Raw genomic sequence first — 20138 nt, 5'->3', positions numbered from 1 at the left:
TGGTGGAAAATGCTTGAGTCTGTCTATTCTTCATATATATATATAAAATTGCATTACACAGCATTTTTATTTCATTAAAACTTCCTTAAGAATTGATGCCTCTGGGAGTGATGCAATTAATTACTGTCTAGTGTACCAGATTTGGGAGGCAGCAGCGTTTTTTGTTACCTGCCTCTGCACTGAAGAACATAATTCCCCAGGTGTTCATGAAAATCTTCATTCCATCTCTCTCCCTTTTCTTCTCTTAAGCCCTTTTTACTTTAATATCTTGTAAATAAGCATATAGCATTACTTTTCCAGAAGCAGTCTATGTTTTCAAAGGTTTACTCAAAGTTGTTAAAAGGTACTTAGGACATAATCTGGTGTTCACAATAAAAGTCAAAGTTTTCAATGGCTGATAGTGTCACCAAAGCAGCATGCTGTTTGGATTTTGCAGGAGTTAGCTATACTGGAAAAGTTGTTCAGTGTAGATGAATTTCAATGTGATTTTATTAATGTTGGAAGTGAGTTTCAGCTGGTTTTGTTTGGCTTTTCTGGAGATTTCTTTAGCGTACTCCAAAATGTTTCTGCTTTAAGGTAGACAACGTCCTGGTTAGACCTTAGGTCACAGAGCCAGGGCTTGTGGGCCCTTGCCAGCCATGCAGCTGTTCACAGTGTTTAGTACAGTGCTCAGGTGTGATGCTTCTACTGAAATTATTAAGCCCAAGAAGGTGGCAACTTCCTGAACAGTCATGGTCCTTTGGTGCCAGAAGGGGGAAAACTTCAGTCCTCTATCTTGGCTCTTGCCACGTCATACATCAGCTCTGGAAATAACAGGTCCTTATTTGGGTTACTATAGCTCCATAACACAGCAAAATACTACCCTGTAGTTAAGTTTTTCTTGCAGTGGGGTGTGGATTTTTCAATGTGTAATTACTTCTCTGTTATTACTCATCTAAGTGCCACCAATATATGTTGGAAGCATGCGCAGTAGGGGCTTTAGAAGAAGGCTTGGAGTCTGAGATATTATTACAGTGCTAAAATTAAAGGGAAGAAAACAGGAGAAGTGAAACATGCTGGATGATTATGTACTTGAGATCAGTCCATTTTTTAATTTGGAGTTGGAATTTGAACTGCCCACTCTGTGGCCTTTACATTCTAATGTACAATCTTTTTCCTTGTTTCTTACATGTTTGCTTTTTTATCTCACAGCTCTTCGTAGCTGAAGGAAAATGATGGAGGAGAGTGGAATAGAAACAACGCCACCTGGCACGCCCCCACCAAGCACAGCAGGGGCTGCTGCTGCTACACCTGTCTCATTAGGTACAGAAACCTCATCAGCAACATGGTCACGTTTATTCATGTCTTTTGAAGCAAAAAATTCATCCAAAATGTTGCAATCAGCATAATTACAGTACTCCTCTCCAGAGTAATTGAAATAATTTAAATTATTTCTTAATCATGGAAGTGTTACCTGACATGCATCTGGCACAAAGAATATTTTAAACACTTTTTTTTTTTCTTGAAACCTTTTTTAATTAAGTAATTTGGATATACTTGAGTTTTTTTGAGATGTGTTGCCAGGGAAATAATACCTTAAGCTGCAGTGCATTGTTAGATGAGCAACATAGAAGGAAGCTAAAAGCAAAAATTTACAGTCTTGTAGGGAATAGGGGTAAACCTGGTTTTTAATATTGTGGGTGGCAGTCAAAGCACATTATCTGATTTTTCAAGAATCTGAACACCATATTCTGAATAACAAGTATTTCATTTTCTGATACATCTGGTAGTTAACTTGACTCACACTAGTGAAGTGGACTCTACACCCCAAGAGGTGTGCAAGGCAGTCCATTGGGGTGCAGGAAGAAAATACTAGGACTTCTATTAATATACATTTTAATCTAAAAATAAAAAATAAATTAAGCTTTACTAATATTTAATATATGGCTTGACACTTCTCAGTCAGCTGATCCATACATAGGACATTTGTACATCCTGAGGCATGATCTGTGTTCCACAATGCAAAGGGGTTGACAGAAGTCCTGTCACTCATTCCTTCACTTTCTTCATGATATGACACCTTGCAGTTTGTGTGCCTGCTTAAGTGGATTTATGGACTATGGATATAGTTTAGCAATACGGACCCTCACTAAATGGCTGAATTACTTTTAAAAATTCCTGCGAAGACACCACATATTAAAAATACTGCTAATAATGCAAGCACAGGCAATCAACAAGATGGAAGAGCTAATACTTCTCCAACTCCTAGTACACCTAGTACTCCAACTCCTAGTCTTTGCCAAAAAGTTGTCTAAAAAAGTGCAAAATTTTCAAGAGGACTATTTGAAATACAAACTCACATCCACCATTGTTAATGATGAACCTTGCCCTAAGCGTATATTGTGCCTAGAGCTATTGGCTAGGGACAGTGTGAAGGCACTGTGATTTGTAACACATCTAAAAAGAAAGCAGAACATGAAAAAAAACCTCTACTTTTTTTTTTTTTTTTTAATGTTTCAAGTCATACCGTACTTAATCCAGTACTTAAGAAAATTCAGTACATTTAATGGCAAGCCTTTAGTAGTCTCTGGAGATTTCTTACCTAATAGTGAAGGCACAAAGCTGTGTATGTTGAAGAGACACTTCTTTCTGACATGGTGAAAATTTCTGAAATAATACATGGAAAACAATATGATGGCAAACTAAAATACATTTGTCAGTAAATGCCGTTGGAAGACAGATGTAAAACATTGCTGAAGATTTAATGAAATGAGTATTAGAACAAGTAATAGTGTGGGAGACTTGCTGTACAATATAGATGTTCCTAACTTGTCTCAGCTTATAGATTTTGCTAAATTCCATTTCAATAACAAAATGCACAATAATCTACTTTATTGTCAAATGCTAAAGGAGGGATGTGCTGGAGGAGATATATCCTTAAGAGTAAATGACTTACTCAATAAAAGCAATGTTTTTATTAAAACTGTGTGTGTAACCACTGATGGAGGAGTTACTTTAATAAGGCTAAAACAAGATTCTGGAATAAGGCTACAGAGATATCACCGCACATTAAATTTGTTGACTGCTTCATTCATAGGCAAGTTATTCCAGCAAAGAAACTGAAGCCAGAGTGATCTCTAAATAGTAAATTTTGTACCCATGTTTTCTCATGAGATAGGGAGTGACCATGCAGATTTTGTGTATTGCACAGGTGTTTGCTAGTTGTTACATCACACAAAATTAACATTTTTCTTTTACAAAAAGAGTAGTCTCCCAGATTTGCTTATGTTTAATGTGATGACAAGTCAGCTGTCAGCCAAGTGCTACCTAGTAGATATTAAAAAAAAAAAAAAAAGTACTCAGAATATGTCTCTTCAAGAATGTTTTAGCAAGCAGGGATACAGTAACTGCTTCTTGTAAGAAAGTAATGATTTTGAGAGAGCTTTTTGAAGGTTGATGTTTTTAACAGTTTCCATTGTTATCCAATCCTGTTGCAAAAAATAATGCATCTCAAACAAAAGCTGGACATAAACTTGCAAAGATCATGTCCTGACCTCTACAAAAATCTTCCAAATGAAGAGTTTCAGTGGGTTTTGAACACATTTGTTAAAAAAGCTGAAGTGCAATGCCTGATTAGTTTGCAATAACAATTGATTAACCTCAGAGAAGATGGAAATTTGTTAGCTGAATTTCAAGAAAAACCTTTGCATAGTTGATGGTTGGGAGTGGAAGATTAATAGCATGGTTTAGTAAGTGCAGCCAGTAACACACTTGTTCCATTTGGATCTATGTGTCTTAGTGAGGTGTCTTTCCAGCTGAGACAGCCATTAAAGCAAAGTATGGGAATAATCTGAATACAGAGGTAGTCTTTCAAATTGCTATATCATGAGGTGTTAAACCCAGATTTAAAAAATAATGAGGCTTCTTGAATGACATTGCTCATGCAAAAAGATGACTATTAACAATTGTTATATATAGTATGCTAACCATTTTTAGCATACAATAATATATTAATGAAACAGTTTTCAGTGGGAGCAGAAAACATTTTGTACTTTTAACAAATAAAAGATTATTTGTAAATTTTAAAATTTATTTTTATCTCACCCTTTTGCAATTTCTATTGTGTGTTTTATAATATGCATAATACGGTAGTACAGTGGTACATGTAAATAATTTAGTAATAAATTTATATGTGGGGGGGCATTCTCAATTTTTATTGACAGGTGTGTGTGATGAAGTTAGGATTAGTTCAATTTGGTATACCATTTGATTGTTGTTGATGTTCAGACTAAGGCCAGTGAGGTGCTTGAGCTGATCCAACAGCTTACTGTTACAAAAAATGGTAATTTCTGTTTTTTTTACTATTTTTTTAGCTAAATTTGGTTTAGAGAGCAAAATTGCCTTATCCAAGGATCAGCGGAGGGCCAGACTGAAACAGAAAGCAGAGGGAATTGGAGACTGGGTGCCAGGGAAAAAAAGGACTGCCTGGTGCTCATTCCATCTCATAGAACCATACCTCTAAAGTAACTCTCACCCTCACAGATACTATGAGTGTATGTTTTATTCTTAAACATGTTTTCTTCCTGCATCATCCTTATCACTCAAAAAAGCAGTGCTTGAAATTTCTGAGGCAGACATCAGCTGCTATAAATTCAGCAGTGGGTTGTTGATTTATCTTTTTAAGTTTATGACGAATAGGGTCATGCAAGAAAAAGAGTTGTGGTTTACAGGCGAAAAACTGAGAGCAATGGGTGATGTATGCAAACTCAAGTAGAACTAAAATTCATTGTGGAGGGAAAAAAAACGCAGACCAGGTCAATACTTATTTGTAAAATATCTGAGCAATTATATAACTGAGTCTCTGAGATTAAGGCTCAGTATTTCTAAAATTCCTTTTTTCTCTGTTTTTCCTAGCTTTGTCCAGTCCCCTTGCTACACCGAGCATGTCATCTTCTACAGCGTGCTCCTCACCCTTGCCAGCTGGAGTGTCTTCACTTCCTTCACCTATGACTTCAACTTCTCTTCCACTTGTGCCTTCTACAATAGTTTCTACTATTGCACCACCTCTAGCTCCTGTCCTGCCTCCTGTTGCTCCTGCATCTTTTAGTACCCCTATGTCCCAGTTCTCTACACCTCCTCCATTAAGCTCTAGTACTAGTTCTGTTCTTCCTCCACCTCCCACTGGTCCCCCCGTTTCAGGATTTTCTGTGTCTGCAACCTATGACATTACAAGAGGTCATGCTGGTAGAGCACCACAAAGCCCACTGATGCCATCATTTTCTGCGCCTCCAGTCACAGGTAACTTTTTCTTTATATGCTTTCATGTTTGTGAGACAGGATGAGGGATCTGGGTGGCCTTTTTCCACCACCCTGCTGGAGTCCTAAAAGTTCAGGTTCTTTTTTCTTCTGGACACACCTAATTAATGTAGCTGCACTCAGAAAAATGGAGAGTAGCCTTTAAAATACAGTCATGGTAAAGGACAGAATCCTCTGTAATAGATTTCTGCTAGCATTCAGGCTCACAGAAGAATCTTTGAGAGCTTTATTTTTTGTTAACTTGCACAGAAAAGCCCAGCTGAACATCTCTACAGAAATTTTGTTTAGATCAGAGACTCAATCTTCAGCCATTTTATTTCAACAGAATTGTATTTCTAGCTGTAATCTCCTAACTTTCATGTTTTTGTTCTGAAAAACTATCTATAACCAGCTGTCCATCACATGACCCCAGCTTCTATTTTCCTGTTTCCAGCCACTAAAATGCATTAGGACAGCTAAAAATACCTACCTTCCATGCAAGCAATTGCTGTAGTTGCTGAACTGATGTAATTTTCTGCTAGTAGAATGGAAACTTGGCTTCAACTGCTGTTAGGTTAGGCTTTTACTATTATTAGTGGTGTCTCTTTTAAGTAGTTTGTTTTAGGAAAATGTCTAAAAACACGTATTAATTGTGCAATGTAGTATAAAAATAACTCCTGATTAAGGCTAGTTGTGGAAAATCTGTTAAAATAGGCTTGAGCAACAGCTCATTCTTAGATTTTCTACTCTTTGAGTTTTGTTTGTTTTCCTTACAATATGTAAAGTTACTAATTTGTTTGCTCCTTTTTCTATTGCTGCTTATTTCTAGTACTCAAGGTTAGAAAATTTCCTACTTCTGTCTCTTTTATTATGTATGAGAACATTCCTATCTCGTTGTTCAGAGAGTAACGCCCATTCCTCTTTTTCCTCTGTCAAGGGCTTATCAAAATTTGAGTACCATAAAAAGCACCACTGTTAAACTGATCTGCTAAGAAAAAAAAATAATTGTTTAATTTTGTACATAATGTGCAGGCAGTCTCAATTCTATTAGTAGATATAGTTGGACTCTTGTACAGTAGTTTTATCTGCTAATCTTTAACAAGAAGAATGGTTCTGCAGCCTTCAAGAAATGAAGTGAATCAGCCCGGTATTCTTCGGTTCTTCCTGCTCATTTTCCTGTTAAACAATTGTGTGTTGCCACAGTGTAACAACTCAAGTGCAGTAATATAAAGGAACACTTGTTTTTTATTTTTCCCTCTGACTAGGTGTTTTGGCAGATCCTATCACTCAACAAGCAACTTTCTCATCACCTTTGGCTCCTGGAACTGGTTCTGCAATCACTTTTCCCGAGGAGCGTGAAGACCCCAGGGTGTGTACTGCCCCAGGTGGAACACCTGCTGGAGGACTATGGGGATTTATAAAGGTATGTGGTTTTGCCAGATACCCCTCACAAGGAATTAACTTCTTTTACTGACTAGAATAAAACATATCTTATTTTTCAAATACATGTTGCCATAAATTCTGTCTTTTCTGCAGCCTCATGTGCAAGGGGGCTGTTTTTAATAGTGGAATTTGCTGAAGCTAAGCACTTGCTCTTAACAGAAGAGGGAGGAATACATAGATGCAAGTTCTAAGATAATTTGAGTGCTTGTGACAGGAGGATATACATACCTGACAGGTTCTGTCACATGTTCTTTAATCAGGTGAAGATTTAGAACCTCTTCAAGACCTGAAAGTTAAATTTCTGGAACAACATACGTGCTGTCCTGTGTAATGAATGTTATTTAGTGAAGCAAATATGAACGTGTGCAGTTCTAATATTAGATTGAAAGCAGTTTACCAGAGATGATGAGGCTACAAAGATGATTTGAGGGCTGGAGCACCTCCCCTATAAAGATAGGGTGAGGGAACTGGGGGTGTTGAGCATGGAGAAGGGTCCAGGGTGAAATTAGAGTGGCCTTCCAGGGCCTACAGGAATGCTGGGGAGGGACTTCTCACCAGACAGGGCAGTGATAGGTCAAAGAGTAATGGTTTTAAACTGAAAGAGGGTAGATTTAGGTTAGACATCTGAAATAAATTCTTCACTATGAGGATGGTAAGGCACTGGAACAGGTTGCCTAGGAAGGTTGTGGAAGCTCCGTCCCTGGAGGCGTTCAAAGCCACGTTGAATGAGGCTTTGTGCAGCCTGGTCTAGTGGGAAGTGTCCCTCCTTATAGCAGGGAGGTTGGAACCTAGTGATACTTGAGGTCCTTTCCAACCTTAATGAATCTATGATACTAATACTTTTTTTAAAAGGTTTCTATGAAATAATTTCTGGTGCTTTCTCTCTCACTGAGTCAGTATTGGTAGCTTTCTCCTTGTGATCTTACCTGAATTTATCAAACTTCTGATGAGTTATAGACAATCATTAAGACTATTTGCAGGACACAGGACAGTGTATTTAAAGTGTCTTTACGGCTGTCAGTAGCTTCACATATGATTTTTTGGAGAATGTAGAACATTTTTCCATCAGTGTTTAGAATCAATTTATAAATTGAGGGCTTTCAACTTAGTTGCTCTAGAAATGTTTGTTAGTAATGGACCATTCAAAAATAGATTCTGTTTTCTTTACAAAGGTTAGAAAAGAGACTCTTCAGCTTGAGTTATTAGTCTAAATCTAGCTACCTTGTCTCATACTAGCATCTAGCTAGCTTTAGGAATCCAGAATTTTGTTAATGCTCAAGGCATCTGGCCGTACAGTAGGACTAGATCAAGTGTGTTTCCCACCATCACTGATGGGATTGTTTCTGCATTAATGCAGAAGAGCACGTTAATGTTTGAACTTCATATGATGTAGTTGAAAAGTCATGGACTTACAGTCCATGACTTTTTTCTTGGAAAAAATAAAACAAGAATATGGAAATCTATTTGCTTAAATTTAGGGTGTAGCTGAGAATCCTATGGTGAAGTCTGTTCTTGATAAAACCAAACATTCGGTGGAGACCATGATCACAACGCTGGATCCTGGAATGGTTCCATATATCAGTAAGTATTTGAGACAAACCATTAAGTAATACATGTAAATATTAAAGAGGTTAGTATAATGGCACACTGCTTTTACAATTTAGGTTTGTACATGTATTGTGCTAAATCAGATTCACAGTACTGTACTGAATTCTCAATTGTATTTTCCAGTGAAGCTTTCATTCTAGAGGCTGTTTTTTTATGTGTATTTTGTATTCTGCTATAGTTCAGATAGTGGCACAGTAATACGTTGAATTCTTACGATAAAAGATGAGGAAGTGATAAAAAAAACCAAGAAAATGCCAGAAACCATGAAGAGACTGTGTCTATAATCCTTAAGTCTTTTCTTCCACTGTCTCTCTATTTAAACCCTATGGAGCTGCATTTAAAATACTCTGTATGTGTTCTGATGGACCACACGCTTAAATACTGCTTTTTAAGCTATCACAATACAGTTAAAACAAGCCAAAAGGTAGGCATACTCAGAGAGTCACAGGATAGAACTATTTACATAGCTTTTGAGGCTTTCTTCTGACTTTCAGTTGTTCGAATTTTCTACACCAATAGTATTTTTAGGAAGTCCAACTAGCTTGAAGCAGTTCCTGAGTCATTTAGTAGGAACATTAACATTCTTGAGTAGTCTAATGAAGTCTGAAGTATTGCTGAGCATTGAACCTGGAAGGAAAGGCATAACACTTCAATTACAGCTTGAAAATTGATGAGAAGGAAGAGCATTGTGGTATTCACCATTTTTTGTTCTCCTAGACTATGTTGCATGACACACAGAACTGATCTGAGATTTTTACTTAATTAAGATGGAGAGGCAAAAGACATAATTTGTCCAGGGTGGTGGCTTGATTATTTATTTTTTTTTCGGTTTGGGTTGTTTTTTTTCCTATCAGCCTGATAAGCAGTCCTCCTTCTTAGTCTGCCCTTGGTGTGCATGTAGGTGAAGCTGAGCAGGAAACTGAGGCTAAGAAGGATCTATTAAAATATTTTTACATTTTGTTTTTCAGCTGGATCTGTTCTGTGATCTAGCTAACCACACTGCTGTACTATTGTACTAGTCCAGTGGACAATATGTGGAATAAACAAGGAGGATGACCTAATTATTGAATAGTGGTTAATTGTCTTACATTTAAGGGATAATACTGCAGTATCTGACTGTGGAGACGGTGGGATACTAAGTCAGTAAAAAGGTCAGCCAGCAACTAAGAAAGTATATGAGAGGAGTAGCAGGATGCAGTGCAAAGCTACAGTAAATACTGATTATGTCCAGTTTGGCAAACTCTGTATAAGGTTTCCATTGCAGTTATCATGACTGTGCCTTTTTAAAACAGGATGTGTTAATACCCAGTGATGGTTTGATAGTTTGACACAGTATTTGTTGGACAGAACATTACTTCGAAGAGAAAGTAATTCTAATAAAATGTTTACTTGTAAGATTCAGTTAGAGTAAGCAAATTATCTCAAATTTGTCTAAAGTTGTCTTGGAAGGGAAAGCATCAGTGTACCTCATGACCATTGATATATTGCTTTTTTTCTTTTTTTGCAGTTGCAGATTGTGGAAATAGGGCAGGCATTTGCAAACTTAGCATTTATTTTGATCTAGAAATGTTTTCTGGGATCAACAAAAGCCATGTCCTTGACAAGTGACCCCACTTCTTTCTGCTCTCTCTATGGCTACAGTTCCAAACACATTTCAGATTCCTCATGCTAAGGCCTGAAATTACTAAAGCTTTTGAATTAGTTGAATTATTACTTTTTAAAAAATATATATATACATAATCTTCTTGCGAACAGCTGAACTGTTTTCATTATTATATTGCAAAGATGTCATCTGAGGCAAGCACCTGAAATAGAAAAACTTCTTTCTGCACAGGAAGTAGTTACCTTATATAAGCATAAACATCAGTGCTTTTATAACAAAAGATTACAGGGAATCCTAAATTTTACGTGGAATTGTCATTTCAGTTTATAATACATAAGGTATAATGATACTTCAGGTTTCAGAGCTTAATTTAATGTTGCAGTTCTGTGTCTGAATTTACCAAGGTATATTTAATTCATATATTTTAAGTTTTGATATTTGCATATTACCACAGTGTGTGACAGATGTTCTCAGAGATTGTTTCTTTTCTTTCATGTAGTCTCTTTGTTCCCGTTCTGTAGTATCTGTAATGAACCAAAATACACTTTTGACATATGAATATCCTTCATACAAGGGAACATAATCTGTATTCTGCTGTTGCAGTACATGAACATGAGGCACGGTTGCCATTCTTAAATTACTATGCAGTAATTTAGTAGGTACTTTATGGGTTAGTTTTTAGTTGTATTAAAAAATCTTAGCAGCTTTTCTATCTATGTGGATACTCAAGCAAAGCTAACTTAGGCAAAAGGCTGTAGGCAATTTTAATTGTTTATTTATGTTAATTTGATTTCTATCAAGAAGAAATAAATTAAGAAAGTATATTCTTAGTAATGTTTTAGCTCTGTTCCTATCTAGTGCTTAAAACAATTGCCCAGAGTTCAGTGATGCATACACCCCATTCCATTCAGTAAAGAAATTGATAAATAAAAAGTTTAAAAATAGCTTTAAAATAAAATAAAATGTTTTACTATTGTCCTGGCATATCTCTGGTGTTTTTTCATACAAAGATGATGTTTCCAGTAACAGATCTGACAATGAATACGAACCAAAGAATAAATTGTTATTTTCCTTAAATGTTAAACTTCGGACATATCATTAATAGAATTTTTCTTACATCAGAATAAATACTGCAGACTTTGTCATCATGTTTAATTAGGTCAAGTTTTAGTATTTGGAGGCAAAACCACTGGGCACTGTTCTTTTGTTTCTTAAGAGGTAGCTTAACATGCTTTTGTACAATCTGTGTGCATGGAAAATGACAGATTAAAATACTTTCTTTACTACTAGTTTACTAGTAGTACTAGTTTACTAGTTTACTACTAGCCCTGCTGGATCAGAGAATCATAAAATGGTGTATGCTGGAAGGAACCTCTGGTGGTTGTCTTGTCCAATTCCCCCTCCTTCAGCTGGGCCAAGTAGAGCAAGTGGCTGAGGATTGCATCAAGGCATCTTTTAAATATCTCCAAGGATGCAGACTTAACCACTACTCTGTGCAGCCTGTGCCAGTGCTCAGTCACCCTTGCAGTAAAGTTTTTCCAGATGTTCATAAGGAACCTCCTGTCTTTGAGTTTGTGCCCATTGCCTCTTCTCTGGTCACCAAGCATCACAGGAAAGAACTTGTCTCAATCATCTTTGTAACCTCCCTCCAGATATTTGTTCACATTGTTCCATGAGTTGTCATCTTAAATGAGTGTTTGTTGTTGTTTTTTTTTCAGGTGCTGATCAGCTATCAGTTCCTGTTGTCTGTCTTTTGTCTATGAATCAATAAGCTGTTCATTTAACTTTAACTTCCTGATTTAAGTTACTTCTGCTTCTTGTAAGGGCTTTTGTACAGTGCAAGGGAAAGAAGACCAACTACATCATACTCTTAAGATGCAGAATGTATTTGAACTAGTTTTATCTTGGGAGTGGGGAAAAATACATGAATATATGTATATGTATTTTGCAGAAACAGGAGGAGAACTGGATATAGTGGTTACTTCTAACAAAGAGGTAAAAGTTGCAGCAATTCGAGATGCCTTTCAAGAAGTCTTTGGAATGGCAGTTGTTACTGGAGAGGCTGCGCAGTCTAACATCGCACCCCAACCTGTGGGTTATGCTGCAGGTTTAAAAGTAAGTTGATATATAACAGTACTAAAGAACCTCCAATGTAAAAAGAAAGTGTGGCAATATTCACCCAGGGAATCTGATTTTCCATAAAGGGAAGGTCAGTTTGTGGAATAGGTAAACATTTCCTTTTTATTGCCATCTGCATGATTAGATTAGTTTAAAGTTGCTTGTTGAAATAGTTTTTGAGTTTTTTTGCCAATACATTCACAGTGAATGAAGAATATTTATGTTAGTTTTCTTATACTGTCATTTGAATATTATCAGATAATCAAAGCTAATGATAACCAACATTGTGATACTACTGTAGTTTCAAAGTATATCAGAATTTATTCTTAGTCTAGTACTAGGAACCATTTTGGAAATGTTACAAATTAAAAGACTCTTTGAGTTGTCTCCCCACTACTTCAGTAGAGCAAAGATAGCTTGATAAACACTTGTTAGAGATCTTCCTGAACAAGTCCATATTACAATTATAAAGTAAGAATTCACTGTGCAGCTTTACAAACAGCTGTGCTGGCTAAAAGGAATGTTAGCAAAGGTTGTTCACCAGATTAAAAAAATGTACATGTTCATCAGGTGGATGTAGGTGCAAACACCTCCTTGACCAATAACTAAAAAATCTGAAAACAATTATTTAATATTCTGGTTTTTACATGTGAGCAAATAATTTATTCATTAAAAAGAAAGTATTTTCTCCTAGCTGCTGTGCAGTGTTCTCTGCTAAGTAAATCCTATCCTCATAGCAGTATGTTAGCTGCTACAATTTTATATTAAGGTAAAGGAAGTTAATGTGTATGTTCCTTTGCTTGTTTAGCTATTGCAGTGTTGCAGTAGTAGTAGTATTTCTGTTGCAATTTTCAGAGTAATAGCAGGTTTGGAGCAAATAGTTGCTACATCTTGGATAGGTACCACAAGAAAGAGATTCTCTCCCTTGGTTGTACAAAGCTGGTCCAAAGCTCTTAAAGGATCTAAACCTGACAAATCTTAAGATGTAAAAATGTTACTCTGAGCAACAGAAATAGATAGTTATGCTATAACTACTAATGAAAATTGGCACAGTTACAGGTTAGGAATTCCTTGCTTGCTTATCTAGGTTTTTTTCATGGAAAAATAACCTAAAGATGGTGAGTTTTATCATTGGTTTTGTTACTGTTGAGGATTCCATGGTGGCTTTTCATGAGTAGTTGGATTGGTTTTTTTACCTAATGTTGAAACAAGGAATTTTGAAAAATACCTCATATTTTCTATTTAACTTGAAAAGTATGTTCTAGACTATTTTTTGTATTTATCTGTAAACATAGTACTATGTTGTGATTCAAAGAGAGTATTTTACGGCTTATCTTACTATTTAGGGAGCCCAAGAAAGGATAGACAGCTTGCGTCGGACAGGAGTAATACATGAAAAACAGCCTGCTGTATCAGTAGAAAACTTCATTGAGGAATTGCTTCCTGACAAGTAAGAACCTTACTTATATTCAGGGTAGGGGGGCAAAAAAACCCAAACAAACCAAAATAAACACACAAACAAAGGAACATTCTTTGTTGATACAAGGGGACCTAAAATGAATTGACAGTATCACTGAGCAGAAGAAAGGAGAGAATGTGTCTTTCAGTATTGCTTTGGAAGACTTGATTTTGGTAATGATGTTCAGTTTTTTATCTGGATGTCTTGAGACTTTAATATACAAAATCCTTGTCAGAGTTTTTCAAGATTCAGTATATGAAAACACAGTGAAGTCATACTCAAATGACAAGAAACTGTAAAAGTTGGAATTTGGCTAGTGGCTTGCTCACTACAGAGCAAGAGTGTGTACAGTCTTTCTCTAAAATCGTATTCGGTTCAGAAGATACACTTGGAAATGTTCTGGCATTGTTTTTAGTATGATTTTGTCAGACAATGTGTCACATGTTTTCACCAAAATATACTTAGTACTTTTAATTTGTATTGCACAAATATAGCAGTGGTGTTTCCAAATACATGCTCTTTGACAGGCAATTTTTGAATTAGTTTTATAATTATGTTTTGAAACACTAAGGACAGTGTCATATTTTTCTTAATGCAAACTTAAATAGTTTTTTTTCTACTATTTGCAGTTTTCTTCATGTGATGGGCTTAATTTTTTTTTTACATATAACTGTGCTCTTGCTCCATTTTTAAAGGTACATTTAGTATTCTTAGTGGAAGATGGATGGTGAATTTTATAAATAAATAGAATTTGAAAGTGGTTTGATTTTTGCTTAGGATTTATTTCCATCTAGTCTGATTTAGACGCTTTATCGTATTTCCCCAAAGAAATAACTGTGACAGTGAGATCTCTGTTTCAAGATCATTGCTGTTTTTGTTCTTTGAATTCACTCATTTCCTACATCAGAAAATGTTGTTTGAAGCACTTTGACAGTAAAGTCAACTGTTGGCAAAGGGTCCAGAGAAGGGCCACCAAGATGATCAAAGGCCTGGAGCACCTCTGCTGTGAAAACTGGCTGAGAGAGTTGGGGCTGTTCAGCCTAGAGAAGAGGAGGCTCCAGGGCCACTTATACCAGCCTTCCAGTACGTGAAGGGGCTACAGGAAAGCTGGGGAGAGACTTGTCATCAGAAAAGGTAGTGTGATAGAACAAGGGGTAATGGTTTTAAACTGAGAGAGGGGAGATTTAGGTTAGATATTAGGAAGAAATTCTTCACTATAAGGGTGGTGAGGAACTGGAATGAGTTGCCCAGGGGGTTGTTGATGCCCTATCCCTGAAGGTTTTTAAGGCCAGGTTGAAAGAGGTTTTGTGCAACCTGGTCTAGTGGCAGGGCTCCCTGCTCATAGCAGGGGGCATGGAACTAGATGATCTTTAAGGTCCCTTCCAACCTTAATGATTCTGTGATTCTACAATTCTACTCAACATGAAAGAGCTCACCCAGGACTTCAGCATTTTTGAAAGGAATGCTAGCTCCTGTCCATACGTTACAGGCCCCAAGAACATCTTGATCTTCAGTATTACTTACAGTAGAAACAAAAACTTAATGCATACTTCAATTTTTATTCAGTAGGCAACATTGAAAGCTTCCGTGCCTGATGTTACAAAAAACACTTGTACTAATTTTTGCCCTTGTTTTTTTTTCTACAATGAAATAATAGGTCATAGTGCTAGTAATTGATTAATTACTGATCGGAAGTGAGCATTGTGGTGTTACAGTTCTAATATGGGAGATGCAGTCATTGTTTTGCTGATACTGCTTATATACTTGTGCTTGTCCAAAGGAGAGTTTCCAAGTGAGCACCCACAAATACTAAGAGCCCTGAACCTAACACTTAACAGGTCATTTACTGCTCACAGCTGAACTTTTTCATAGAATCATAGAATCTTAGGGGCTGGAAGGGACCTCAAAGATCATCTAGTCCAACCCACCTGCCAGAGCAGGGTCACCTAGAGTACATCACACAGGAACGCATCCAGGTGGGTTTTGAATGTCTCCAGTGAAGGAGACTCCACAACCTGCCTGGGCAGCCTGTTCCAGTGCTCTGTCCATCAGGCAGCTGAAAAACATTACTTCCCTTTCCAATCACATGTCCCAAATACTATTTGCAGGAAGTGTTACAAACTCTTTTATTTGTATTTTACCCTTTAGGTTCTAACTTCTTTAATAGTTGGGAGCATGTTTTCTTTAGCCACAAAGCTTTCTGAACAGTAATAGTTTCAAGTGAGGTGCTCCTCTGTCTCAGAGCATTCCAGTGCTCTCTTCCCCGCTATGAAGATTATACAAATTAAGTACTTCCTCCTGTCTTGATCTTCTAAACTCTCAACATGAATCTTATGTGGCCCAGCCAATTGTTTTTTAAAATTGGAGTCTTGCATTTCTTTTTATAACAACATCCTTGCTTCCCACGCTTTGAAGAATAAAATATAATTTATGTGTAGACAACTACACAACATATATGAAACAACAACTACAATAATATTTTCCTTTTTAAATCCTGTCTGGTTCTTGGCCTTTATTTTGTGTTCTGGAGTATGTTTCTCCTGTGGCAAAACAACTGTGTAACTGTTACAGGAATTGAATACAGTGAGGTAGTGATGATACACTGGCCTTGGTTTTCTTTGGATCATGTCAATGTTGGTAATTTTTTGATAGGGAGAAATTATTTAATGTTTTGGTAAGCTAAATAGGGAACCATTTCAGGTGCTGCTTCAGTAGCCTTTACTGTGTCTACTACAACAAGCAGTACCTTCTCTGAAAAGTACAAAATTGTTTCTCTGAATAAGTAATATAAAAGATTTTTATAGGATTAAACATGCAAAAAATCTTCTGAATATAGAATGTGCTTGATAAATAGATTAATTTTTTTAATTGTTAGGGAAGATTACCCCAGTGAGAAAGATTATTTCAATTGAATAAAAGCTGTAGCATAAGAAATAAAACCAAAAGAACATACCTGCACACATGCCTGCCCCACCAGCTTCATTTGTTTCTTTAATCTGTAAGTTTCATGTATTTTATGTATTTGTATGTATATGACGTTTTTACATGCAAAACATGCCCGATAATTTTATAAATACAGAAAATTGATATATGCAAATTTTACTTGAAAAATACTAGAACACTTTTATGAAACTAATTATTATTTCATTTGTACTAGAGTTTGTAAAATGGTTGTAATTCAACAGCTAGCATTACTTTTCTGAGTGATACTCAGTATTTTAAAGTAACCTGCACATCATTACAGGTGGTTTGACATTGGGTGTCTGATTATTGAGGATCCAATTCATGGAATTCATCTGGAAGCTTTTACCCAAGCAACACCAGTGCCTTTGCAATACGTCCAGCAGGTAACTTTTCAGTTTTCATACCAACATTAGATTAATAGTTGAGACGTAAGACTGAAGTTTTAATGTCATTTTTTATGTCAGTTCTTACTGACGTTAACTCCACTTCAATGTCTGAATTTATGACATGAGGACAAAAATGATTTTTGAGTCATATTGATATATCACCTAAAAGTCTTTAGGCATTTGTGACAAACCAATTCTTGATCATCAGTCTCATTCTGCAATACATAGCACTTGGAAATACTAGTTTTACTTTTCTATTAGAATAAATATTCCAGGAAGAAATTAACCAAGAGGAAATAATTAACCAAGAAGAAATTAACCACAAGGGCATACTCCCTCAAAAAGTCAATATAAAGGGGAGATCTTTGCAGCTTTCATAATGCACTGAGGGAGTGCATTAAGCACTCTTACTCATCCAAAAGCTTGGTTTCCTCTCCTTAATTTATTTCCCACATGTATTGGAGTTTCATCCAATACCAACGAAACTGCGCAGTGGTGAAGTGTCTGTATGCACACATATACGTGTTAGCAGTGAAGTTGCTTATCTCTTCATTTAGGCACAGGTTTATAAATTAAGACTTTACTACTCAATTTTTAATAAAGCTCATAAAACCTCGGTATTTATGTTGTTTGTTACCAGCAAACAAACCGCATGTTGAACTGATCAGTGGTTTGAAAATACAAAATAAGTAATAGAATCATAGATTCATAGAATATGCTGAGTTGAAAGGGACTCGTCACCATCATTGAGTCCAACTCCTGTCCCTGTGCAGGGCACCCCTAGAATCACACCATGTTCTTGAGAGCATCATCCAAACACTTCCTGAGCTCAGACAGGCTTGGTGCTGTGATGACTGCCCTGGGGAGCTTGTTCCAGTGCTCAACCATGCTGTGGGTGAAAAACCTTTTTTTGATATCCAACCTAAACCTTCCCTGATTCAGCTTCCTGCCATTTCCCAAAGTCTTGTCATTGGTTGCAGGAATGAAGAGGTCAGTACCTGCCCCATCTTTTTCCCTCGTGGGAAGCCCTAGACTGCAATGAAGTCACCCCTCAACCTCCTCCTCTCCATTCTGAATAATCCAAGTGACCTCAGCTGCTCCTCATAAATCATCCTGTCCAGACCCTGCACCATCTGGGCTTTCTTTTGCACACTCTACAATAACTTGATGTCCTTTTTATATTGTGGTACCCAAAACTGCAGGCAGTACTCAAGCTGAGGCCACACCAGTGCAGAGTGGAGCGGGACAGTCAACTTCCCTGACCAGCAGGCAACGCTCTGTTTGATGCACCCCAGGACAGGGTTGGCCCTCCTGGCTGCCAGGGCACACTGCTGGCTCATCTTCAGTTTGCCATCAACCAGGACCCCAGGTCCCTCTCTGCTGCAGTGCTCTCCAGTCAGTCGTCCCTTAGTCTGTACTGACCACCAGGGTTGTCCCATCCCAGGTGCAGAATCCAGCACTTGCCCTTGTTAAACTTCATGTGGTTGGTGACTGCCCATCTCTCTAACCTGTTGAAGTCTCTCTGCAAGGCCTGACTGTGCTCAACTTTGAGAAGCTAATAAATGGAAAAGGAGAAATACTGCTCTATTTCTCTGTAGTTTTTCAGAATGCTTTTCAAAAAAGAGTGGAGAAAGATTTAAAGCTACAGGAAAAATATTTATTAAGATAAACAACATCGTTGACTGGATGGTCTTCCAAAGATCCCTTCCAACCCAAACCATTATATGATGCTGCAATGTGAAGTTGCTATTTAAATATTTTCATACTCATATGGAACACTGAGATTACTTAAATGATTTTTTTAAAACATCAAGCACAGTCAATGTCTTTAATTTTTGTTTCACAGAATTTTATCTATTTTGTCTTTTAAAAACCAGTTACTAGCTTAACTTTTTGCATATTTTTTCTCTTAGCTAAGTAGATTTTGTAACTCTGAAAATTAACATCTACCTTTTCATTAGCAGAAAATAGCCTTGTTTTAACTTTTATGCAACCCATTTAGTGTATAGCTTCTATGTAGTACAGACTCAATGAAACTGTAAGCCCTTAAACTTGAATTAGATTAAATTCTACTCTCCTATTTTAAGAAAACTGGTTTTGTCTATAAATCAATAGCAAGACATAGCTTTGTTTCATACCTTCAGAGTGAATTTTTTTCCTAGTCGTGCTGTTTCATATTTCAATTCACTTACACATAACGTGTTGGTGAATCATTGGGCTTTTAATTACCTGGATGCACCCATTGTTACCTTTGTTTCCATTATGTCTTTTCTAGAATCAGAGAGGGTTTCTCTCAGGGGTGTGTGAGTAACATATGTTTGTGTAAGTGCAGTCCATTATCTCTAAGCAAAATCTAGATTACAACAGGGAAATAAATAGCAACTGTGTAGTTTTATTTCAGACTCAGAATTGAGAAGAAATATCAGTTAGGCATTGTTACTTGTTATTTACAATACTAAAGATTTAATAGAGGCAACATTAAAAGTAATTACGTTCCTCAAAATTCTTGCTATGTGTTTTACTGTTCATTGTAATGGAATTCATGGTAATCTGTCTGTACATAAAAGATAGTTTTTTGTTAATGTCCTTTCTGATGGCAGAGTTTCTTGAGCACATAATATGAGACTCATGACTTACCGTAACTGAATATTACGTGATTTGAGGAGGAAAAAAGGTGGATTTGAGGACTTGCTTTCGGAATCTTTTTCCATTAGGAGACTGGATGTCATCTTGTTTTTTGCTGAGCCAGAAATTGCAATCGCAACCATTATGTGAATACTACTGCAAGGTTGTTTGCATTGTTTGTTTATTTTAAGTTTACTGTTTTATAACAGTAAAAATACAAAATGTCTTTATGCTCTTAAGCATTGCATTTTAGTTTTACGGTGTTTGTATGTCATTTGGATCATGGTACATACCAATCTAAAAAGTATAACTTTTAGACAAATTACGGGTCAGTCTGAAATTTCAATTCTGACACTCTTTAATTTGCCATGTAATCCTACTGTTATGAGAACGATTACCGACAAGAGTCGGTAATGGTGAGGACAGAAAGAAAACTTATAATTTCTAACTCTTTCAATAACCACTTCTCAAAATCTTACACAGGCTAAGAGTCTGACTCCTCAGGACTACAATCTAAGATGGTCAGGCCTGTTGGTGACCGTGGGTGAAGTGCTGGAGAAGAGTTTACTGAACGTCAACAGGACTGATTGGCACGTGGTATTCACTGGCATGTCCCGTCGACAGATGATCTACAGTGCAGCTAAGGCTCTAGCAGGAA

At 36.7% G+C, this 20138-nt stretch overlaps 1 protein-coding gene across 1 annotated transcript in view; it reads left to right on the top strand.

Moving 5' to 3' along the window:
- Positions 1-1211: 1211 nt before the first annotated feature.
- Positions 1212-20138, top strand: part of PRRC1 (proline-rich coiled-coil 1) — an 18989-nt gene continuing 62 nt past the window's right edge. Inside the window, exons 1-8 of the mRNA XM_009998150.1 lie at positions 1212-1302; positions 4894-5277; positions 6540-6697; positions 8196-8298; positions 11880-12043; positions 13393-13496; positions 16750-16852; positions 19964-20138. The exon at positions 19964-20138 is cut by the window's right edge and continues 62 nt beyond it. Of these exons, the coding sequence (XP_009996452.1) occupies positions 1212-1302; positions 4894-5277; positions 6540-6697; positions 8196-8298; positions 11880-12043; positions 13393-13496; positions 16750-16852; positions 19964-20138 (1282 nt within the window). The remainder of the gene's footprint in view (positions 1303-4893; positions 5278-6539; positions 6698-8195; positions 8299-11879; positions 12044-13392; positions 13497-16749; positions 16853-19963) is intronic.

Source organism: Chaetura pelagica, unplaced genomic scaffold (genome assembly GCF_000747805.2).
Source record: "Chaetura pelagica isolate M959 unplaced genomic scaffold, ChaPel_1.0 scaffold145, whole genome shotgun sequence".
In the NCBI taxonomy this organism is placed as follows: domain Eukaryota; kingdom Metazoa; phylum Chordata; class Aves; order Apodiformes; family Apodidae; genus Chaetura; species Chaetura pelagica.
This window is presented reverse-complemented; position numbering and strand designations above follow the sequence as displayed.